Source organism: Amblyomma maculatum, chromosome 7, assembly GCF_055883805.1.
Source record: "Amblyomma maculatum isolate TAMU_Amacu chromosome 7, ASM5588380v1, whole genome shotgun sequence".
NCBI classification, from domain to species: Eukaryota; Metazoa; Arthropoda; class Arachnida; order Ixodida; family Ixodidae; genus Amblyomma; species Amblyomma maculatum.
In genome coordinates this window covers 78,249,436-78,275,084 of record NC_139350.1, presented here as the reverse complement: position 1 = coordinate 78,275,084, position 25,649 = coordinate 78,249,436, and the positions used below count along the sequence as shown (strand labels likewise).

The 25,649-nt window shown below is 43.7% G+C and overlaps 1 protein-coding gene across 1 annotated transcript; it reads left to right on the top strand.

The window, feature by feature from the left end:
- Positions 1-1,700: 1,700 nt before the first annotated feature.
- On the top strand, positions 1,701-24,234 carry LOC146183701 (uncharacterized). Its single transcript, XM_084608747.1, has 3 exons — positions 1,701-1,820; positions 5,777-5,864; positions 23,734-24,234. Exons 1-3 carry the CDS (start codon positions 1,756-1,758, stop codon positions 24,049-24,051), a joined length of 471 nt encoding a protein of 156 aa, XP_084464873.1. The 5' UTR covers positions 1,701-1,755; the 3' UTR covers positions 24,052-24,234.
- The last annotated feature ends 1,415 nt before the right edge of the window (positions 24,235-25,649 follow it).

Below are 25,649 nucleotides of genomic sequence, written 5' to 3'. Positions count from 1 at the left end.
TATATTGTAATTGAATGATCACACTTTTTAATTGAAAATTGTCACATCGCTTATTAAGAAGGGGTTAGTAAGAAATACACTTTTTTATGAAAAATCGTCACGCCGCTCTTTAAGAAACCCGTACATGAAAACCGGTTCGTTGTAATAAAACGGAAGGAGAGCGCTGCATGCTCACTTTTTTATTCCGCTGCGGTTGACGACGCCGCATACATGCGGCATTTGAAGGAAGAATTTTGCAGGGTACGATTCTAGATTTCGAAAACGCATCAGAAGCTTTAGTTTTAAAGGCCCAGTTCTCAAGAAAATCCGGATCCGGCACTGAGAACGAACATTTATGGGCAGTAAAATATTACTCATTAAGTATGTGGTAAAATGCATGTACGCCATGGATGATCCACATTGGGAATCGGCATAAAGTGCGCCTTTAAATTTCTAGCCTAAAACTATTAAGGACGTAGGTTAAGATTGCTCTTTTAAGCCTGAATGATTATTCCTGGGAAAAAAAAATTTCAATTCCTGGAAGGGAAATTATTTTTTTTACAAGGAGGCTGTCAACGACGGGTAGGCAGTGTAGACAGATAATATAGCCAGTATCGAGAGGCATGGGGCCATGTATAGAGCTTGGCCAGGATGATCTCATTAGGAGGTAACTAAGCGTAATGCTATGATGTCCAGGAAATGCAGTGAGAAAACGTTTGCTAAAACGAATAAAAGATATTCTCGCTTGGGCCATCGTTTTCAGGTTCTTACGGAAAGCCAGCATTAAAATGCATGTCATCTACTAATTGAAGCCCTGCATCCCACCTTTCGTTCAATGTTCTTGGACTATTGTATAAGAGCAGCATGTACTGAAACAGACTCTCACGAAACGAAAAAAATAGCGAAGATATGTTGTGGCCCAAGTCATAAAAGGAAAACGACAATGAGCACTAAGCAACGAATGCCCAACGGGGAGGAATAATGGCTTGGTTTTATTTTATAGTGTTTAACACCCCAAAGCGAAAGATTCTATGAGGTACGGGATAGTGCAGTGCTCGAGATAAGTTCCTCCCCATGCGGTTTTTTCACGCGCACTGACTGTACATGGGTGCCTTGGTTGTCACCACCATCGAGAAGCGGCCGCCGTAAGTGGGATTCAATCACGCGTACTTGTGTTCAGAAGGCTATAATTATAAAGTTATCGCAATTAGTTTCTGAAAAATAATGTTTTCAGTACTTAATGCCGTTTGCTTAGCGTTTAACTGCTGATACATCTAGATAACACGCAACTTTGCATATCTGCTAGCTTTGTGTCTGTAGTGAATTGTTTTCGATAGGAATGTCTAGATGCATTCTAAAGAAAATGTGGTAGATACTGTTGAACGTCTATCCACTGGGTTTTTGACCTGACGTTTACGAGGAGTTATTGCTGCAATAATAGGATATAGAATCTGTAAAGTACATAGGAACACAGCTTTTCGTCCACGTAATTTGTTAAATAAATTCCTGTTGACCTCCTACGTAACTTGAAGAGCACAAATTGCACCAAACGACCATTTCTGCTCGTTCATGACACGTGGATACGGCTGGAGCAAGCTTTATACTGGACAGTGAATGCGGATTGGGTGGCTGGCGGGTGAAATCTGCGAGGTTTTTATATTTTGCAAAATGTGAACAAAATAAACTGATATTTTTCCCGGGCGTATGACATTCACAGAACCCTTACCAGCTGGCTACGTTCCACACAAAACAACCTACTTTAAGGTGCTGTACGGCATGACCAAAAACCAGAAGCGGCAGGAGTACGGAAAGCAGCTGCGGGAGTTCGACGAGAATAAAGGGTAAGTGAAGTTTTTCACATGATGCATGCTTTGACGTTTTCACCGGCTGCCACATGCATCCTCCGTGCGCATTAAGCGGAGTACCGTAAGCGTTACCGGAGTACACGGATCATATAAAGTGTTAATATACTGACTCAAGGGAGAAAGGTAAGCATTCACCCATGAATTGCAGTGGGGAGCGCAGCAGGACTGCAGTGATAAAACGATATAACGGTTGCCAGACGATTTGCACTCGTTAAATGTGGCCAATGGACGACATTTCAGCCTGGCAACGCGGGCCAGATGGTGGCGTGCAGTGTAGCTGTGGGCTGTCTAAACAAATGGGAAATCTTCATATGCGGAGTATTTGTGAGGTTATAATGCGTCGCATACCTACTGCAACCTCACACAGGCGTTATGCTTCTCTTGTCTTGTAAAGTGAACACCAGTTACATCCAGATGTGTTACGCGCTTGGCATATATTTTGTCCGTCAAACTAACACGCCTCCCTCCTTTTCCCGAGTGCCTTAAAACGTGTCGGAAATTTGCTTTGGCACAAGGCGACGAGCGCCGCCGGGGTGGTGCATAGTAAGACGCCCGACAATTGTGCCGGAGTACCCGGGTTCGAACCTGACCGTGGCGGCTGCGTTCCGATGGAGGCGAAACGAAGATGCGTCCGTGTGTAGCCCTCCACTACGGCTCCTCTTTCACTCGTTTAACGTTAACTCCCACCTTCCTTCCTTCCTTCCTTCCTTCCTTCCTTCCTTCCTTCCTTCCTTCCTTCCTTCCTTCCTTCCTTCCTTCCTTCCTTCCTTCCTTCCTTCCTTCCTTCCTTCCTTCCTTCCTTCCTTCCTTCCTTCCTTCCTTCCTTCCTTCCTTCCTTCCTTCCTTCCTTCCTTCCTTCCTTCCTTCCTTCCTTCCTTCCTTCCTTCCTTCCTTCCTTCCTTCCTTCCTTCCTTCCTTCCTTCCTTCCTTCCTTCCTTCCTTCCTTCCTTCCTTCCTTCCTTCCTTCCTTCCTTCCTTCCTTCCTTCCTTCCTTCCTTCCTTCCTTCCTTCCTTCCTTCCTTCCTTCCTTCCTTCCTTCCTTCCTTCCTTCCTTCCTTCCTTCCTTCCTTCCTTCCTTCCTTCCTTCCTTCCTTCCTTCCTTCCTTCCTTCCTTCCTTCCTTCCTTCCTTCCTTCCTTCCTTCCTTCCTTCCTTCCTTCCTTCCTTCCTTCCTTCCTTCCTTCCTTCCTTCCTTCCTTCCTTCCTTCCTTCCTTCCTTCCTTCCTTCCTTCCTTCCTTCCTTCCTTCCTTCCTTCCTTCCTTCCTTCCTTCCTTCCTTCCTTCCTTCCTTCCTTCCTTCCTTCCTTCCTTCCTTCCTTCCTTCCTTCCTTCCTTCCTTCCTTCCTTCCTTCCTTCCTTCCTTCCTTCCTTCCTTCCTTCCTTCCTTCCTTCCTTCCTTCCTTCCTTCCTTCCTTCCTTCCTTCCTTCCTTCCTTCCTTCCTTCCTTCCTTCCTTCCTTCCTTCCTTCCTTCCTTCCTTCCTTCCTTCCTTCCTTCCTTCCTTCCTTCCTTCCTTCCTTCCTTCCTTCCTTCCTTCCTTCCTTCCTTCCTTCCTTCCTTCCTTCCTTCCTTCCTTCCTTCCTTCCTTCCTTCCTTCCTTCCTTCCTTCCTTCCTTCCTTCCTTCCTTCCTTCCTTCCTTCCTTCCTTCCTTCCTTCCTTCCTTCCTTCCTTCCTTCCTTCCTTCCTTCCTTCCTTCCTTCCTTCCTTCCTTCCTTCCTTCCTTCCTTCCTTCCTTCCTTCCTTCCTTCCTTCCTTCCTTCCTTCCTTCCTTCCTTCCTTCCTTCCTTCCTTCCTTCCTTACGGTGCGGTTCAGGCGTCGACAGAAACAAGTGTGACAGGTACTGCGCCTTTCCTTTCCTGTGAGCTGATTATAATTATAATATTACAAGAGGACGAACGCAATACGCACAAAAAAACAGTGACGAATTCAACAGTATTGGCCCTGCCTGGCTTTGTCTCTATGACCAGCCTTGCACACACTAAATATCAGAGGAGGCTCGCGTTTCTATTAACTTTTCGCTTTATTTGACCACTGTTCCTTCATAAATGAGTGTTCAAAATGCTGCGACTGAGCTAACTATGACGGTGGTAATCCTGTTGCGCTCAGATACATACCCAGCTTTTTGTTATATCTGTATAGGGCCACCATTGAATAAAAATATCAATTCGCTTGGCGTTACTTGCATTCGTTCATTTGCCTTGCAATCCACAATCCGCGGAGAAGTGTGCACTGCACAACATCGGACTGAGGTAACACCGATGACGTCAAGTATCGTGGCGTTACGCTTCAAGGCCAGAGACGGCTGCTTGAAGCGAGAAAACGAGCATCACCCAATATATAGCACATGAGAAGTTGTTTACCAACTTCGGATTGCACGTGACAGCATGAAGGTAAAGTGAGCGGAAATCTGAAAATTCTGCAACAATGATGTGAGAAGGCTGTTATTAGGTGATCATTTCAAGTGCTTGCGGCGAAATACTTCGAACACTTCGTGCGTTCGAATCGTTGAATATTGTCCACATGTTAAAAGGACCACTTCAGCTTCCATTTAAGGCGCTTTCACATCTTATCTTAAGGCAAAGTTTGGGCGTCCCCTAATTTTCTTTTTCATGTTTTTCTGTACGGATTGCTAATTCGGACAATTCGATTTTGGCAGTTCTGCTCGAGAACCGAAGTGTCTATGTTAACGATGAACGACTGTATTTCAAACATCAGCGACCAAACAAAATTTAAAGTCAAGGAAATAACAGTTTCTATTATAATAAATTAGCAAGGTAGTAGTTATTGGAAGAAGCATATATAAATGGTGCCCCAAAAATGAAAGCCGCCGAGAGCGAAATATGTCAGGGATCCATGCGCACCGTCGCGGAGCTAGCGAAAAATCCGTATTGCTCGAAACACCGCGGTATCGTGAAGGAATCGATTAGAAGCGCAATTACACAAAAATGTTAATATTTACAACCAATCCATAGCAAATAAGGAATTACATGTAACTGCGACAAATTATTTCACATTTTCGTTTTCTTGTCGCATGGTTAGGAATTCTGTGCTTGAATTCGGTATTGATGATGTTTAAAATATGCCTTTTTCTGTCGCTGCCAAGGATCTAAAACAGTAAACACTATTTCTCAAAATATTTATCTCGACGTTCAGCTTTTAACGCGATGGAATTAGAGGCTCCATTCACCGAAAACCCAGCGTCGGCGTACATCCGCTGACATTGGCATTAAGAGAAAAAAAAAATGATGAGCATGGCGCTGGCCGGAGGTAGCTGGCAGCTAACATGGCCGAGCGCTAACTAGACGCAAGATTGCCTGACATTAGTTTGGCAGGAGTTGCCAACTCAGGCAACTCTTTCCAAATTGGTTTCTGATTTCAGAATCAATATCACAATCAGTCTGCCACGACTCTTGCATTCATGTTACTCCTACGACCTCGCAGTCGGTCAATATGTTCAATATTCAGATTTTTATTGCGAAAGCAATACTGTACTCTAGGTTTCGAGCCTTCAGCGTAGCGCGGCGGTAGTCACGTACGTCTTACCCACGTGACGCTGTGACGTCACACGCCACATGACACTAGGGTGAAAGTTGGGCTACCCACTCAAGCGGTCGGCGTGGCGCGGTCGGAGCCACGGCTCAGTTGGCAGGAGCTGCCAATTTGAGTCTCTCGTTTCACATGGGACGGTTATGTCAGAATAAGCCTGCTAGGACCCTGGCATTCACGTTACCCCTATAGGCCACTAAGGCACGTTCATACGTCTCGGTTAAAGCGGGGCTTTATATGTGGACTGGGCTGAAAAGCTTTCGCTTTTGGTTAAGCAGCATTGAACTCTTGTAATTTTTAATTTCGCAATCTCGTTCGAGAGTGTGAAAATAGCTTCGTTTTCGCTGCTGCATCTTTAATGTCTATTTCCCTTCGTGTTTTTTCAGGAGACAGCAGCGACAGGCTTCTGAACGCCAAGAAATGAATGAAAGCATCTCGTCGAGTCTCGTGTCGGGGTCAAGCTCTGGCGCAGGCGTAAGCTATATAGTACTTTTCGCGGCCAGAAATAAACGCCATCTCTATTATCATATCGTCTAGCGGCCGGTTTGCGGCTGCTGCGCTGGTAGCATTTCACGTCAAGCTAAATATAAAGAAATACAGGCCGTTTGGCAGCACCAATTATAAATTAATTTTTGTTTTGTCGCGTAGGCAATAAGCCAAAATAAAACGGCACTTAAAAAGCAAATGTTCTGTTCTAAGTTTCATCAACTTATCACAATTAGAAAAATGTTGTAGCTGTCATAATTAGTGAAACATGTGTCAGCTTAAGAAAACTATCATTTCCGCAATCGTGAAGATGTGCTAACCCTTGTGCTTAGATAACTTCTAGGTAGTTCATTGTACAGGATAAGGCAAACTGCTGGTTCTTTGTGACATTCTTGTAAATATGTGAGTGCTTTAAAAACGAACCTAATTTTTTTTTCTGTTGACACTGCATGTCACATATTTGGAATTTTTATTTTTTGCGGAATAACTAGAAGCCAAAAATACCTTATATTTGTCCTATCGAACGTTTGGTTCAGAAATAGCCTTAAATAGAGATGGAGCCTTTGGCGGAAGAGTTTGAGAATGGTTGCGTTTGTAACGGTTGTGCTCTTGCAAAACGTGCAAACTGAGAAAAATAAGTTCGAAGATTGCAGAACCGCTATTCAAGTTTAGGGCCTGAATTAATATACCAAAGTGGCCTAGTGCATTCCTTTACACATGGCACTGCTCTGAGACGAATGCTTTGAACTGCCTCTTTCTTTTTCAGCTGCAGAGATGTTCAGTCAAGAAGGCTCCTTATTCTATCTCCAGCATGTGTAGCACTTTGGTTAGCCAAGCTCCCAGTTGTGCGAGAACAGTGTTCGAAGGTTACGTGCTCCGTGTTAACTAAAAAAAGACTCTATGGAATTACAAGCCAATCCGCTGCTGCCATGGCCACAAATTTATGTTTTTTTTCTGCCTTTTATTTTAGCTGTCTGCTGTAGTCTCGATAGCAGGTGGTTTTTGGCTATAAAGCGCAAAAAATGAGCATTCTAACTTGCAGATACACTCCACGTTAGGCTTCATGCCCGCTATGAGGCTGCGTGTTGAAATCAGCGTTCATCTTTGCTTTGGTGATGAGTGTACCACATCTCGCAAAAAAAAAGTAATAATTTGAAATTTTCCACTGCACAGATGACCGCCAAACTTGATGAGAAGTTTCTTAATACACGCCAAACTCAAAACATCAAAAAGTAAAATACGTTTTTTGGTAAAACATTTGGTTATAGCCCCGCATCTCTCTTTATATGTTCTATGACATTGCCAGCAGCGAAGTGAGACTCGCATCAGGGGTGTCATGGTTAAACCTTTTAGGGCATTTCAGCCAGGGAGTACCTTTAGCTGGCGTCCAGCTCAAAAAGATCACTCTTGCGATAGGGTGGCAAAGGGGACTCCGAAACGTGGCCATAATTAGGGTAGGATTTGAGTTTAATATGCTTTTGTAAAGCAAAGAATAGAACTCTTCTGAGTTTCAGTGAAGTGCTCACTGTGGCTGGATTAACAACGCGGCCAATGGGTGTCTTGAAGCAAGCGCTCTATCCCTGAATGAACTGACATTCCCGGTATGCAACTACAAATAGAAGCTCCTATAAGCAAACTAATCTCTTGACTGCTCGCGTATTGTTTGCACTCAACGTCAAAAAAGGAGCGGTGAACTGAACTGCGGTCATCACTGCAGTCACCCTTCTAAACATCTTTCCTCCAGTTTATAGATAAAAAAATGTATACATTTTGAAATGTAATAAACAGTTTCTCAACAATGAAAACCGCGAAGCATGCATAACAAAAATAACATGTGAAAATACCACCTATAGTAATCCCAGCGAAATTGCCAATGCTTTTAACCAGCACTTCAGCTTTTTTCAGAGTTCACAGGCCGTATAACCATTTTACCCTCCTTGGCACGTTGCTCCCACTCTTTTTACTTGCGTCCTACATCTGCAGAAGAAGTCCATCAAGTACTTAGATCCCTCAATACAACCGGCGCAGGATTATATCCTATTCATGCCTCTAAAGTTAAGCTTATCTCTGAAGACATAGGCGCAATTCTGGCAATTTTATTAAACAAGCTATTTAAAACAGGTGTTTTTCCGGATTGCCTTAAGGTTGGTAAAATAACAATTTTCAAGAAAGGGGATCGAACTTGCACCAACAATTGCCGTCCCATCTGCATCCTTCCTTTTTTCAGCAAAGTCACCGAGAAGCTTTAATGAATTACCTAAGTACGTTTAACCTTTTAGCTCCTCAAAAATTTGGATTTCGACCAGGTTATTCTACCGAAGTAGCACTCATAAATTTTATTTAATGTGTGAAGCAAGCCATTTACAACGGCTTCATTGTTGGAGCTATTTTTTTGACCTAATAAAAGCTTTCGAATCAATCAACTATTACATTCATGCTAATAAACTAGAATCATTTGGAATCTCCGACCCATCCCTCCTGTTTATCCACAGTGGTTTAAGCAATCGATCTCAGGTTGTTCTTGTAAATAATGCTTATTCTGTAAACAAAGGTGTTCCGCAACGATCGATACTAGGCCCTCTACTATTTTTAATTTTCATTAATGATCTGCCCTTTGCACTAAATCATACAAATTCTATGTTATAGGCGGACGATACAACCATTTATGCTTCTCACAGATCCACCGCCACTCTTCAGCATATGCTTAACATGCACCTTAATAACATTACCATGTGGTGCAAAAATAACAAGTTTGAAATAAATCCCCCCCAAAACGAATTTCGTGCTGTTTCACTATCCTTTCAATTTCATAAATGCTCTTCCAAAAATTACGATTGATAACGATGCGCTGTATATCTCAGAAACTTTCAAGATTTTGGGCGTAATTCTCGACAAGCACGTACAGCTCTATCACCATGCTCAATCGCTCATGCACGCATTTTTTTTCGGCATTCACATCAAATTAAAAACCCGTGAAATTTTTCAACCTCACATAATACATTCGTTACAATATGCCTTTTCTATAGTCATCTTAACTGCTGTTTGTCTTGCTGGGGAAACATATTACACACATGTTGAAAAACTTCAATGCCTTCAGAATCAAGCCATCAGGCTCATATCATTCATTTCATTCCAATCACACTCTCTACCACTGTACCGCAGTTCGAACATACTTCTATTTCAAAATTTATTCATCCTAAAATTGTGCATAATTACGTGTAACTAATAAATCATCATGCTCATAATGATGGCGTTACCAACCAGCTGATAAATACTAATCCTACCAGGTTTAAAGAGCGCAATAATCTCCTTTTGCCAAGAGTCAGGACTAATTACGGAAAAATTTCTACCTTCTTTGCCGACATATCCTACTGGAATTGTTTACCTCCAGAAACTAAAGCATCGCATACTCTTCACGTATTCTATTTCTGTATGAGAGAATGTTTAATAAACATGTTACATAGTTAATTTTCTTCATCCGGTATAGTTCACGTTTGAATGTGCCATTTTGTCTGTTCTGCACTCAAAATGATGACCTGTATATTTACCATCTTTAGTTTTATTGGTGCGTTATCTAAACGTTGTTTTGTAGACTGTTACTTGTTGCACGGATTTCCATTTTTTTTTTTTACTTATCTATCACACTTGCTTTGCTCTGGGAGGTCCTCCCGACAGTCTTGTACTACGGTACCTCCTTTTGTACAACTCTTACTGTAATCAGTTTCTTGTATGTATGAAATAAACTTGTAACTTGAATATAAATCAGATTCATGTTAAACACAGGCATTTCCTGTCATACTTTAATCATTTAGAACACTTTTGTAACACATTACCCGGTACGATCCTGACCGCGTAGGAATCTCGTGATGTCGCGTTTAGAGGAATTCCTACAATAAACCCTGCCCCACCTCCAGAAAAATGCGTTGGTTGCATTCTTGTTCGACAATCCCTCTCGATGGTAGAAAAGGACCACTTCTTATAAAAAAATTATAGCTATAAGATTTGTTTCATCCAAGCAAAAATGAAAAATATTTGAAGAGAAATCATTCTCTCTAACGTTTCTTAATGTTCATTCAGGCATCTCCTATTTAAGACTTCGTATAAGGGAAGAATTAAAGGAAAGGAAATCACATATGTTATGGTATTTTTATCTCTTTCGAGAAGAGTTTTGAATGAGTGAGTCTTAAAGTTGCTGTACTGCTTCTGCAGTTTGAAAGCGGGTGAAGTTTCACTTGTTTGGTTGGTTTGGTTTGTGGGGTTTAACGTCCCAAAGCAACTCAGGCTATGAGAGACGCCGTAGTGGAGGACTCCGGAAATTTCGACCACCTGGGGTTCTTTAACGTGCACTGACATCGCACAGCACACGGGTGCCTTGCTTTTCGCCTCCATCGAAAAGCTGCCGCCGAGGCCGGGATTCGATCCCGCGTCCTTGGGAACAGTAGTCGAGCGCCGTAACCACTGCGCCACCCCGGCGGAAAGTTTCACTTGTGGTCACCTTAATCATATGTAACCCCGCACAAGCGAGATGTGTGATTTCGGGCGCAGGAATCAAATAACTATATTGCTGATCACGTGACATCCACTGACAGTGTTATATCGAACCCCCCGGCCCTCGTTACGTCGGTATAATCTCTAGCCAATGTATTTTGTGGTTTAATAGAGCCTAAAGCTTGGGAAATCTCTAGCGTAATATTTAGCACAGAACACATATTAGGGAGCAAATAAACAGAAAGGCATGTCTTGCTTCGTGTCTGGCCTTGTCACATTTCTTTATGGGCTTGGTTGCGCTCGTATAGATCACTTCTTGCCGACGGCAACAAAGGACACAGACTCTTAACAGTGAAATCTGAAACGGCAATCACAGACGGCCTCACGCAATTACGCAAGCATTATTCTCAACATGAAGCTTTCCTAATCTTGAACCAAATGTTGCACCAGCTGAAGAAAACAAGTTTTATTTGGCTCCAGCACACGCTGGACTAAGAGGAAAGAAAGTCGCCTTCACGATGGCTCTCTATGTTGATATCCTAGCGTTGGTCAAAGAGAGGGTACTGATCCAGTGTAGCAAATGTGCGATAACTTACCAGAAGTTCTCAAGGGCGACGTTAAGGATTTTCCCCTTCCGTTTATGACACGTGTAGCAGAGAGCAGTCGCACCAGTGCAGGGAACTGCAGACGCTCACTTTCCTGCGCCTTCTTATTAATAAGGTCCGCCCAAGCACATACCAAGGCCCATGTGCTTGCTGCGGGTAGACAAACGCTACACCTTAGAACGTGACTCTAGGTAGAACGAAAGGAAGATGGTTTGCATGGTATGAAAAAGAACTAAACAAGGGTAAATGGGGTACGCCTCAGTTCGCAGATGAGCCAACGTTTCGACAAGTGGACTTGTCTTCGTCTGGCCATAGCGATCATCACTGGCAGCGGTTTAAATACGCTTTTGCTTCCGAAGAAGAAAAGCTGGGGAGGGGAAAGTGGGTATGAAGGAGTGAGGAGGAGAGGATGGGTGAGAAGAAAGTGGGTCATGAAGTGAAAGGAAAAAAAATTCTTCAGTATGTACTTGTCAGCCTAGAACCACGGATTCTGTGGCTTGCAAAAGAAGTAAAAGCGGCAGTACCATGAAAAACTACAATGCCGGGTAGGTGATTAGTCACCACTTAAGCGGGTTTGGTGCAGATACACCTTACAAAGGGACAGGCTATGCAAAGGGCCCTGATAAGGCATATATCTAGGGAACAATTCTTAAAAGGAGGGGGTAGGGGGGGAGTACAAAGTCACATGATAATAACTGCACAGTGAACCACAAGTGACAAATAAAAAATAATAATCTTAAGTATGTATCTCAACCTGGAACCAGAGATCCTGTGGCCTACAAAAGAAGTAAAGGCGGCAGTACCAGGAAAAAACCCGCCGTACCGGGTAGATGATTAGTCACCACTTAGGCGGGTTTGGTGCAGATACACCTTACGAAGGGAGGCGTTGCGAAGGGCCCTGATAAGGCAGATATCTAGGGGGGACAATTCTTAAAACTTTCCACAAAGGGTGGCGGGGGGAGAAGTACAAAGTCACAGGATAATAACCGCACAGGTAACTGCAACATGAAAAAAAAAGAAATAAACAATAATAATAAAAAAATGTTTGAGGAAAAATTCAAGCAAGTGATAAGGAGGAAATGTGTTTAGAGAAACCTGTAAGGTTATGCTATTGCGGAAGGGAATAGAGAGCACATACGTTGTGAATAAACTGTACAATTAACGCTATGTGAGATTGTTTTCCCGAATAGTTATGATGGAGAGGGAATATACCTAAGGAATTCTAACGTTCCCTTAGATATATTTATCCCTGCTGGTTCCCATGTTCCAAATTTATGAATTAGATATGCCTCTCAATATTTTCTGTCCCTTGCAGATTTAAAGCCTGACTGGAGAATATATAATTTAATTTCTTCGAACCTATGGTCTTATTGAAATGCTGGGAAACTGCTGTCGAGAGGTTTTTGCCTACGTCTGCCCGATGTCCATTAAGCCGTATGTGCATTGGTTGTCCTGTCTCTCCGATGTACTGTTTATGACAGAAGGAGCATTTTAGAAAGTAGATAACGTTTCAAGATGTGCAGTTAAAACCTGATTTTATGTGAAAAGTGAAATCGCTTGCATTGGTTTTAACCGTGGTGTCTTTTTGTATATGACTGCACGTCTTACATCTAGGTCGAGGGCAAGGCTGTGGTTATGTTGGATGCTTGTTGTCGAGTTTAGAATGTACTAGAATATCTCTGAGGTTTGAGTTACGTTTGTATGTTACCCTTGGTGCCTCCGGAAATATTTTCTTGAGGCGTTCATTACACGTTAGCATGGAATGGTATTTCCGCAGAATATTGTTTATGTTTGGAAGGGCATTGGAGTAGTTAGTTACAAAAGAAGCCTTTGGTCGTTTCGTGAGTACATCGTTGCGGTTTAAAGTCGTTGCTTTTTCGAGGGCCGTATTAAGGGAGTTACCGGGATAGTTTCTCTGGATTAGTGTTGCTTTCAATGAATGTAGTTCGTTTAGGTAGTCACTATCGTCGCTACATATTCTTCTAAGCCATGTCGCCTGTCTTACAAACATTCCTTGCTTACAATGTCTCGGATGATGACTCGTAAAATCTAGGTATTGTTGCTTATCCGTTGGCTTTTTATACAAAGAAGTTTTAAGTTTTTAATTTTCCACTGACACCATGGTGTCGAGAAAGTCGACTTTTAGTTGCGACGACTCAGAAGTGAATTTAATTCTAGTGTGATTATTATTAAGATGCGAGACGAACAATGACGTGATACTGATCCATGCGGCCATATCATGAAATATAGCGAAGGTATATAATATAGCGAAGGTATATAAGTGGCTTTTCCGGGAATGAATTTAGTATGTTGGATTCTAGAACTCCCATGAATATATTCCCGTAAGTCGGTGCGAATGGAGTACCCATGCTGGTTCCAAATATCTGCAAATGATAGGGTGAATCGAACTGGAAATAATTTAAGGTTAGGACTAGTATAAGGAGCGAGAGATAAACTTCAGAGGCATGCGGATGATGGTTGTTGATTAATACTTGGGAGAGGGCGTCGATACCTTCATTGATAAGAATATTAGTGCAGGGTGCCGCGACGTCAAGTGTGACAAGTATACAATCATCTGCAAGATTGATGGTGTTATTAATACGCTCAATAATTTGGATACAGTGAGGTGTGTCCTGCACAAACGAAGGAAGCTGGGTCGGGCGGTCTGCTAGGTGGCTATTTAAGAATATTGAGAGGTTTTCTGTGGGCGTATTATTGTTAGAAACAATTGGTCTTCCTGGTATGTCTGTGGTAAACAATGCTTCTGCGGAAACCTTATGGATTTTGGGCAGTAGGTAAAATCGACCTGCTTGTTTGTTTGACGGCTGAAGAAATTTATAGTCAATCTCGGTAATTAGTTCCCTGGCTAACAGATATCTCTTATTTTATTCCGGATGACTTCACTGATCTGATCTGTTGGGTCAGTATTTAACTTTTCGTACTGGCAAGAGTTGTTAAGCTGTCTATACGCCTCACCACGGTACATTACCCATTTCATCATTCACTGCGGTACTAACGACTTGAAACACAGCACAGGAGAACAGACGATTCAGGCTAAGCAAACGCTCATACACGATGTTCATGCCAACAGACCAGACGCAAGACTCACACTGATGACCATCCTACCTAGGCTAACAAACAATCACCAAACGTACATGTACCAAGTCACGCACCCTAGCAGCACACGTTGAGAACGCATCTAAAGTTAACCACTTCTTGCTTGACAAGGAACTCAGTCATGAACACGTAGATGTCATCCACTACGCAGAAATCCACTATGAAACTGCGGCACACCTGGCCAGAGATGGTCTACACCCCAATATTCGAGGCGTCCGACTAATGGCAAACATGATCACGTATAGAATCATGAACTCATTTAAGTGGACGCAGCCATGTGAACCTATCACACGAACCCCTCTGGCCAGCACGGATCAACTGAGCACACACAAAACTGACAACGAACCGGAACGCCCACGACCTCCCATTGTCAGTACCCGCGACATGTGCACACAAACGGAGTCCGTGGAACCAACACCAGTGGAACAACACGCGCGCACAGACCCGAAGACATACCGCAGTTTCTTCACATAGACACCCACCCATTCTAGGAGAAACACCAGCTGCCAGGCGGACACCGAAGTGGACTTCACCACGAACACCAGCCCTAAGTCAGCTACCCCCAAACACGTAACGAATGTCAGGAGGTCCACTAGGAACAACAAGAAGAAATTACTCGATCCTAGAGACGAAATCGCCCAGCATAAACGTCGCGATTTTCTTGTTGCTAGGAAATTAGCCGCAAAGCACAGTAACTACACATCGCATTTAGATACTTACAACATTATTTAACGAAAGCAATGGTACCGAAAGGACTTAAGATAAATGTAAAGTGCGCTCTCGGCACACTTCGCCCTTAACTATTCATTTGCTTGAAAATATTTTAGATGACACGTCATTAGCTTTGATAGCCATTTTAAAACAACACTGTCAGGAAGAAATAGATGAACTTAACGACGAAATGGCCAAACTAGCACTAACCGCGGACGAGCATCAAGTACTAAAAGAATTCGTGAAAAGGAAAGAGCAAACACTTCAGGCTAAAATCCGCGTAAATTCAGAAGGGATCAGCAGTCGGTAGATAATGACACACCTTGGCAGCGAAGAATACCTTCTGCAGTTTCACAACAACGACGGATATCACCTACGAGACAGGACACAGACGATAGCAACATGCATTGACATTTCTAAATCTTTAAGCGATAGTGATAAACAGATTCTAAGGCGAGGCCTGACCTGCCCAACGAATAACAGCTTTAATGAATATGAACTTCACCGAGATTTAACGGAATTCGCAAGAAGAATGCGTACTAAGAAATTCTTCGCTGAAAATCCAAACAATGTACCTGAAGCCTCTAACCAACTCAGAGCCCCCAGCACATGGTTTCCTGATGCAGAGCGCAGCCCCGAACTAGACCTATACATTAAATCCGTCTCAAAAGAAATTATTGAAAACACAAAGCTGTCTCGAAAGCCCAAAAACCTCTCTATAGCAGAAAGAGCAACTCTTGACAGCCTAGCATCTAGAACCGACTCAGTTATCAAGCCTGCAGACAAAGGTGGTAGCATAGTGATTCTCCCTGCTGAAAATTACAAAAAAGAGGCGTATAGACAGCTTAAAAACTCTTGCCACTACGAAAAGGTAAATACCGACCCGACAGAACAGTTCAGTGAAGTCATCCTGAATAAAATAAGAGATCTATTAGCCAGGCAACTAATTACCGAGATAGACCATAAATTCCTTCAGCCGTCAAACAAACAAGCAGGTCGATTTTACCTACTGCCCAAGATCCATAAGACTTCCGCAGAAGCATAGTTTACCACAGACATACCAGGAAGACCAATTGTTTCTAACAATAGTACGCCCACAGAAAACCTCTCAATATTCCTAAATCACCACCTAGCAGACCTCCCGACCCAGCTTCTTTCGTTCGTGCAGGACACACCTCACTTTCTCCAAATTATTGAGCGTATTAATAACACCACCAATCTTGCAGATGATTGTATACTTGTCACACTTGGCGTTGCGGCACTCTACAATAATATTCCTATCAATGAAGATATCGACGCCTTCTCCCAAGTATTAATCAACAACCATCATCCGCATGCCTCTGAATTTTATCTCTTGCTCCTTAAACTAGTCCTAAATTTAAATTGTTTCGAGTTCGATTCACCCTATCATTTTCAGATGTTTGGAACCAGCATGGGTACTTCATTCTTGCCGACTTACGCGAATATATTCATGGGAGTTCTAGAATCCAACATACTAAATTCATTCCCGGAAAAGCCACTTATATACCTTCGCTATTATTCACGATATTTTCATGATATGGCAGCATGGATCAGAATCACGTCATCGTTCGTCTCGCATCTTAATAATTAGAACACTAGCATTAAATTCACTTGTCGGTCGTCGCAATTAAAAGTCGACTTTCTCGACACCATGGTGTCAGTGGAAAATGGAACACTTAAAACTTCTTTGTACAGAAAGCCAACGGATAAGCAACATACCTAGATTTTACGAGTCAACATTCGAGACATTGTAAGCAAGGAATATTTATAAGACAGGCGACACGGCTTAGAAGATTATGTAGCGATAATGGTGACTACCTAAACGACTACATTTATTGAAAACAACACTAATCCAGAGAAACCATCCCGGTAACTCCCTTAATACGGCCCTCGAAAAAGCAACGACTTTAAACCGCAACGATGTGCTCACGAAACGATCAAAGCCCAACACTGAACACCAGCCTTCTTTTCTAACTAAATACCCCAATGCTCTTCGAAACATAAACAATATTCTGCGGAAATAGCATTCCATGCTAACCTATAATGAACGCCCCAAGAAAATATTTCCGGAGGCACCAAGGGTAACATACAAACGTAACGCAAATCTCAGAGATATTCTGGTACATTCTAAACTCGACAACAAGCATCCAACACAACCACAGCCTTGCCCTCAACCTGGATGTAAGACGTGCAGTCATATACAAAAAGACACCATGGTTAAAATTAATGCAAGCGATTTCACTTTTCACATAAAATTAGTCTTTAACTGCACATCTTGAAACGTTATCGACTTTCTGGAATGCTCCTTCTGTCATGAACAGTACATCGGAGAGACAGGACAACGAATGAACATGCGGCTTAATGGACATCGGGCAGACGTAGCCGAAACCACCCGATAGCAGTTTCCCGGCATTTCAATGAGAAAGGCCATAAGTTCGAAGAAATTAAATTATATATTCTCCAGTCAGACTTTAAATCTGCAAGGGACAGAAAATATAAAGAGGCACATCTAATTCATAAATTTAAAACATTGGAACCAGCAGGGATAAATATATCTAAGGGAACGTTAGAATCCCTTAGGTATATTCCCTATACATCATAACTATTCAGGAAAACAATCTCACATAGCGTTAATTGTACAGTTTATTCACAACACATGTACACTCTATTCCCTTCCGCAATAGCATAACCTTTCATGGTCCTCTAAACACATTTCTTCCTTATCAATTGTTGCTTGAATTTGTCCTCAAACATTTTCATGTTAGTTGCGGTTCCCTGTGCGGTTATTATCCTGTGATTTTGTACTTCTCCCCCCGACGCCCTTTGCAGAAAGTTTTAAGAATTGTCCCCCTTAGATATATGCCTTATCAGGGCCCTTCGCAACGCCTCCATTCGTAAGGTGTACCTGCACCAAACCCGCCTAAGTGGTGACTAATCATCTACCCGGTACGGTGGGTTTTTTCCTGGTACTGCCGCCTTTACTTCTTTTGTAGGCCACAGGATCTCTGGTTCCAGGTTGAGATATATGCTTAAGATTATTATTTTATGTTATTTGTCTGTTGTGGCTCACTGTGCAGTTAATATCCTGTGACTTAGTACTTCTCTCCTACCCCCTCCTTTTAAGAATTGTCCCCTAGATATATGCCTTATCAGGGCCCTTTGCATAGCCTGTCCCTTTGTAAGGTGTATCTGCACCAAACCAGCTTAAATGGTGACTAATCACCTACCCGGCATTGTCGTTTTTCCTGGTACTGCCGCTTTTACTCCTTTCGCAGGCCACAGAATCCCTGGTTCCAGGCTGACAAGTACATACTGAAGATTTTTTTTTCTGTTACTTCATGACCCACTTTCTTCTCACCCATCCTCTCTTCCCTACTTTTTCACACCCACTTTTCCCTCCCCAGCTTTTCTTCTTCGGAAGCAAAAGCGCATTTAAACCCCTGCCAGGGATGCTCGCTATGGCCAGACGAAGACAAGTCCACTTTTCAAAACGTCGGCTCATCTGCGAGAGCTGAGGCGTACCCATTTGCTCTTGTTCAGCTCTTTTTCAGAACGTGACTCCGTCACTTAGGTATCTTTCATATTGATTCCACCCGAGCAATGGAAGGTCGCATAGTCGAGGGGAGCCTTCGACAACAAAGTCTAGCTGGTAGGTCGCGCATGCGCAGAAACCATGGCCACTAGCTCGCTTGAAGAAATGAGTCCACGACAAATCAACTTCAAAGCCAATAAATATTTACGTAACTGCAAATAAAGGAACGCTGAGGTAGACCTTCCATTTGTTGCCTCCCGCGGTACAGTAACAATAGCGTCTGAGGTTGAAGCCAATTCTGCATGATTCAATTCGAAATACTTGACCGGAACACGTAATTACGACAGACACGCTGAGAGCGTTTGTGTTTCGATCACGCAAAGGGTGGGGGCATTGGGATACTCACACAATACGCTGTAAATGAACAACATGGGAAGCGGTTCATGCGTTTATTTTTTCGCTACGCTCAGGTAAGAAATTTAGTAAAGGGATGTCGTTATCTGCAGTTAGTGATTACCGTATGCTTTCCCGCATAACCTCCGTTTAAATAGAACTGAATTTATTTCCAGTTTGCGACTGTTATAACAAAGGGGTCGGTATGAAGCCTGCTAGCGCTGGCACGCTGTGTCTCATCGACCTCGGCTCAAGCGCAGCCTAAGCGACATGAGAAGAATGGGATTACAGGGAAACATTCAGGGTATAAGTCCTGATTAATTACGTTGAAAAGAGGATAAAGGCGAACCCGGATCTAACACGGAGCCTGGGAAGGCCGTCAGTGATTCCCTCAAAAGCAAAGCGGGAAGGGAACCAGAGTTCGCAAGCCGAGCCAACGTTTCGACAAATTCCGATGCTAAAACGTTGGATCCGCTTGCGAACTGAGGTCCCTCTTCAAGTCCTCGTTCTCCTTTAACCCTTGTTCAGTGCCTGTTTCGAACTGTGTAGCCATCCTTCATCCTACAGTCATTGTGTTAAAGACCACTGTCATTAGGTAGAAAGCCACGTTACAACAGTGCCCTGCACACAGCCGTTCCTGCATTATCGAGGGTTTGGATGTCTGAGTGCTGGGTTTGAAGCACATTCAACCTCCATTTGGAAGCTGTTGAAATTTCACATTCCCGAGGCAGGTCCGTGATTTGTTCGTTCACAACGGCGACTGCAGCAGTGACACTGCGGGGTTTCCGCTGGACTGGAGCTCTATAGTTCTGCCGCGCTAACATAACGCATCATCCACAACAAACGCAGCACTACGACCGCTTTCACTCTCGCATCCGCAGTACATTGCTCATCTACTTTCCTCCTTACCGTTCCACATTTGCTTCTTCCGACATGAACCTCATCCTTCTACAGCCACCTCCAGCTCCTCCGCTTTTTATTCTCGGACAGCTGTGAAGTGCGCTCCTACGTGCTCTCGCTATACCCTTCTTCATGTCGACGGTCGCCTTTCAGCTTCTTCTAGCGCTAATTTCAGGTTGAGCATTTGTCGACTTTTGCTACAACGTTTTCCTTCCGCGGCAGTCGCCTTCCGGGTTCTTCCCATGACGCACACCTTCGTTGTCGCAACACAGACTAAGCCTGTTGCACCTCCCCTCTCTTCCCCTCCCGTGTCCCCAAAATGCAACGAGGAAATTTCCACCTCTACTGTTTGCATTAACTAAGCCATGTCAGGTGGTAGTTATGCTATCCCCTGCCACAAGTGAGAGGTAGCATGCTACATCCACAGTTGCGCCGACTACGCTGACTACGACTGCGGCAGTGACAATGACACTGCAGTCCGAGAGTGGGCATCCAGTATGTCAGTTATGAAACGTCTTTCGAATATTGAGTTAAACGCAGCAGAAAAGATGCGCTTGGCAGGTTGACGATATTATACTGTCGCAAGTCTGTTGAGGCCACAGGACAAAACCGAATGAAGTCGCCTAACGATTTTTTGAAAGTTAACCGAAGTATCTGGGTAGCAGGCAGAAGCTGCTCCGGTGTGTGGTATACCGTTCCCGTAAATCATTCATGCTCGCGCCTACAAAGGAGGAGAAGAGTAGGCCGCAAATATTATGAAGTATTGTTGAGGCGAAAATAAAGGAAAGCATGGCGACGTAGCTGAGCGTATTTTAGAGTTAGCTGACATCAGCAGCCGCATTCTGATACCTTAGCGCTATCAGCGCCAGTCCCTCTCATCCTGCCTCTTTAGACTTGACAGACGGAACCGAACATAACCTACGTACTATGAATGCGAAAGCCTGAGATTGATTAGGATTAAAATTAAGGCAGATTGCGGGGATTAAGACGTAAATTAAGCTTGGCTAGTTGTAGTCACCCATGCACACTGCACAGACTATCTCAAGGACCACTGGCACCACTTGGCCGTGCCGATGACATCATGCCAACTTCCCAAAACCACCTTTTCTGGAAACTTCGATGTGTACCGATAAATGGGATATATAAGGCTATCATCATCTTCAAATAAATAATTTGTCTCAAAACGGTTTGGTACACCCTTTGGAACAGAAAAATGAATGTACAGGGGTAGTCAAAAGTTCCCAGGCCGCAAATTCTGCTTCTGGTCAGCATATTCCGCCCCTTGAGATCCCATTTAAAGGATCAGTTATATAGGAGGTTATAATAATGCTTCTTGTACCGTGCACAGACAGCCCGAGACTTGGGGAAGTCGTAGCTGCCTCACTATACTGTTCAGAAGAAGACCATGTGGCCTGGGAACTTTTTACCACCCCTGTACATATTTGGGGTTTTTCAACTAAGTGTCAATTATTTTAAAGGGCCAATTGAATTGGGAGAGACCTGTTGGAAGTGTGCTGGTGATAAACAGGGATTTGTAGCAAATGGATGAGTGAATCAGTATTATCATATTTCGTCTGTACTTTTTATTTTCATGAAACTTCTCCGTCACTCTATGGGAGAGCTTGGTATGCCGCCCAGAGCGGGCGCACGGCGGCACGTGTGTTTGCGGACGGCGGAGCAGGCGTCCATCTGCGTGAAAAGTGATGTGTTGCAGGATACTTTGTAGGGTCTTCGCTTCGCGGCTGTTCTTTTGGCGCTTTGCCAAAGTATACGAATGCGCTTGTTTTCGTAAAGCCATTGCGTTCTGCGAACGATGATGTCAGCTTTTTGCGTGATGGGCTAGTGCTAGCAGCATGGATGAAAAGGTGTCGCTTCGTAGTTTTATGTATGGCATCGAATTACGACAGGCGTGGATATGCGCCATCCACGAACAAGAAATTTGTGACCTCTGATTTGGCATAACAAACGTTTGTTTTAATGGGCGATCTCTAGGCACCATGCATCGTGCGTTACTATAAATTCGATGCAAATGCAAACTTGTGTTTTTGAAAAACTCCCAAAAATGGTAACTGTAGCAATTACGGAAACTTTCGAAGAGATCCCACGGTATTTAATGATGACAGAGTCACACCCTGTCTTCAAATGGCACCGTATTTTATTATTTCTGAAATGCCTCGTAAATGTTTACACTCGGATAAAAAATCAACGCTTTGAAAGCGACTGTGGATAATAAATGCCCACCCAGCGGAGGCAGACAGCATATATTTATTCATCTTTAGATAAGCTCAAAGCTAGAAGGCATTGCAGAAGGGAGCGGGAGGAAATATACATAGAATAACACAGCACAGAAAGGAAAAAAATGCGCTTAAAGCGGCATGTAAAAAGACACTTTGTTATGAAAAAGAGGAACGGTGAAGCAGGTGTAAATAATATTGACAAGATATATCGCATATAGCAGCCGGTAATGTCGACTAGTTGCGAAAGCATTGAGTGTTTCGTGCCATAGTTCCGTTATGAGCTCGCTCTGCATTTCGTAGGTCTTCTGATGTCTACCAATTTGGTCTTACTTTACGTGGTTGCTTTACAGCTGTACCTCTTATCAGTTTTTGTTTTTGCAACTTCTGCCCCGCCGCGGTGATGCAGTGGTTATGGTGCTCGACTGTTGGGCCCTACGGCGCAGAATCGAATACCGGGCGTGGCGTTTTGTTGGAGCGAAAAGCAAGGCGGCCGTGAGCTGCTTGCGATGTAAGTTAAATTTCCCGAGCCCACTCCATCTCTCACAGCTTGAGGAGCTTCATGACATTAAACCCCACGCGCGTCGCTAAATAGATGGAGGGCATTCAAATACCCAGATAGAAGCAAAGTTTTTACGGTCGTTTAGCCGCTCTTTATTGAGCCCCAAGTACTATCTTGCTATCTTCACTGCTGTGTGTGCGATTCTTTGCTGGTGCTTGCTAGCCCCTATAAAATTTTCGTTCTGAAAACCTTAGCTTTTTTCCTGACTTCCGATTTACGTGAAAGTATATGAATACTTCGTACATTCTGTACAAGGAGAATCTTTTAGTTTACGCTTGTGCACCGCCCATGCCAGATGTGACTACGCTGGAGAAAATAATTTTAAATACCTCGGTACAAAGGAGCAATGTGTATTTAGGCGCGTCGAAATCAAAACTCTGTTATTTGATCGGGGTCGGAGAATTTGGCGATACTGTGTCGTAGAATATTCAATTTACAACGTATAGAACAACGCCGTCAAAATGGCAAACCTATGTGCGCAATAGTGTACAACATTAAACTCAAAAGAAGAATTGAAGGTGTTTTGTGCTGTTCAAGTATCGCGAGCTACAGAATGCACTAGTCAGCGCCTGAATTCCGTGCACCGCAGCAACGAGTGCGGCATTTTTGCATGTTCTCGAGCTGCAGTCTCGGGCGCTTATAGTTATCAACGTCGAAGTGACGTAATGTGAAACCTCTGTTAATATCGGATGACCATTTGGGCAAGCCGGGCGAGCAACAAGCTAAATATGAATCCACTGAGTGGTGCTTGCTAACACGGCCTTTGCCTTGCCCTGACCTGCTCCGAGGTCACTCGTGTGTTGTAGGTTAATGAGCACACCGCACTATTCGGCAATGGTTTAGTGTGCCACATAAAAAAAATCTCCCGTCAGGAGTGCCTTCATTATACAAGCTTAAACTGTACTACTGTTACGCATTTGCAGCGGATACAGGGCCTCAGCTTCAGTTTCACACAAAGCAATAAAAACACGAAAAAACAGCAGAGGCGGGAAAGCGGGATTTTCGGATGCAAACACACCGTACGCCGCCGGCACGGTGGGCCGCTCATGGCTCCACAATCGGCGGTGGCGCCCTTCGCGGCCGCTTTTGTCACCGAACCAGACTTCGGCGGGAGTTTCATGGCCATTTAGAGTACTGAGGGATGGTGGTATTTTCTTAAAACTAGGATAGGTTGTTTGGTTGCTGGCGTTTATTGTAGGAAGGGTTTCGTTGCGTAAAAAACATTTCATATAAATGTTTTGATTTTGTTTGTTCGCCAGCTTTTCTTACGCACTTTTTATTTTCCTTTCTCTAGGCACCTGTGTGGCAGGAGGCAGTGGACACGAACCTCGGCTATTTAGAGGACAGCGACGTGAGCTGGATAATGAAAGCCAACAACGAAGGCGTTGTTTACTGCGTGTCGTGCAAAGGCCTCGGCTATTTAGAGGACAGCGACGTGAGCTGGAGAATGAAAGTCCACAACGAAGGCGTTGTTTACTACGTGTCGTGCAAAGGCCTCGGCTATTTAGAGGACAGCGACGTGAGCTGGAGAATGAAAGTCCATAACGAAGGCGTTGTTTACTACGTGTCGTGCAAAGGCCTCGGCTATTTAGAGGACAGCGGCGTGAGCTAGAGAATGAAAGTCCACAACGAAGGCGTTGTTTACTACGTGTCGTGCAAAGGCCTCGGCTATTTAGAGGACAGCGACGTGAGCTGGAGAATGAAAGTCAACGACGAAGGTGTTGTTTACTACGTGTCGTGCAAAGGGCGTGGTCGACCCTTCTGGGGCGGTGAGGAATTATAGTAAACCCTTTTAAGGTGCTTTCTGGAGAAGCTGTTTGGTTTGTTACAAGCGTGGATGCTTGGAGCATATTTCTGCTGCCTCTAAAAAAGATCATCATCATCATCATCATCATCATCATCATCAGCCTGATTATACCCACTGCAGGGCGAAGGCCTCTCCCATATCTCTCCACTTAACCCGGTTCTGTGCTAGCTGCACAGAACCGGGTTAAAAAAGAAGCAGCGTTTAAACAGGATCCACTTGAGGTGTGCAGTTGTTACGATCGTAAGCATTTGGAAGGTGCTCGATGCCTGTGGCCGCATTCCGAGTTTGTGTCGTTATTTAAAGTGTCCTGCCTCCTTAAACTCGCGTCATCTGAATGATGGAAACACCGAAACCGGATGTCAGTTTGACTGCCACCACTTCCGGTTCCGGCGTTTCCACGAATGAAGTGACTCGATGTCCGGCAGACAACGACACTTTCGATAACGATGCAAACTCGGGCCATGCTTCCTGCAGCAGCAGCTGGCTTGCGTCTAAAATAACTTGCAGACGGGCTAGATGGTTTTCAGCTTCAAACGGCATTCTTAGCGCAGAAAAACACACACGCGCACGAGAGAAAAGAAAGAACACGGGACAGGCGCTACTACATCTAGTTTATTGCACTGAAAAGACCTGAAATGTATAGCTATGACCAGACATGCGTAGATCAACCAACCCCGCACCCCTTCACCGAAATCGCTCAAGAAATCGCATTTCTGCCCCCAACAGAGCGACAGGCGTGTCACTAACACACCCCTCCCTCCTCTTTCTTATATGAAATGCATCAAGCAATTCACGCGCCTTCTTACCAAAGCTTCTGCTTGCGTCATGCCTAACAATTTTCTTGCATCGAAAACATTAAGATCTTTCGTTTTCCTAATAGCTTGTTACATATAGGGAGAGCAAGGATTAGTTTTGTCCTATCTGAGCTTGAGTGAGACGTAGCGCGCAAATGGGCAGACAGATTAACTTAATTGACATATGCGTGTCACCAATATTGGAATTCCACCGGGAATCACCTTGCAAAGTAGTAGGGAAGCTCGTCCCTCGCCAAATATTTATTGCATGCTGTTCGCTCAGTCATAGCTTCACATAGGAAGAGATTTATTTTTGCGCTGTTTGAAAGCCATCGATATCGAGAACAGCTTTTTAGGATATTGTGAGCGTGTTCCTCAGAAATGAAGCCATATTCTTGAAACCTTCTATCTATTTTACATGGCACTGCAGTAATATTTATTCATTAATGCGGCTAAATATCACGTTCCGCGCACATTATGCGATCCACCATTGCCAAGTTAACGGATTTCTCGCTAACGTTCTGCCTGTTTAGTTGAAAAAAATTTATTGTGGGAAGCGGGAATTTTAGCTATTTTTAGGTCTTGTTGGCATTTCTTTGCGGTTTAGGG

Coding starts and splice junctions, on each gene's coding strand:
- LOC146183701 (XM_084608747.1), top strand. CDS start 1,756: ATGACCAAAAACCAGAAGCGGCAGGAGTACGGAAAGCAGCTGCGGGAG. Junction 1,821..5,776: donor GAGTTCGACGAGAATAAAGG/GTAAGTGAAGTT, acceptor GTGTTTTTTCAG/GAGACAGCAGCGACAGGCTT. Junction 5,865..23,733: donor GGTCAAGCTCTGGCGCAGGC/GTAAGCTATATA, acceptor TCCTTTCTCTAG/GCACCTGTGTGGCAGGAGGC.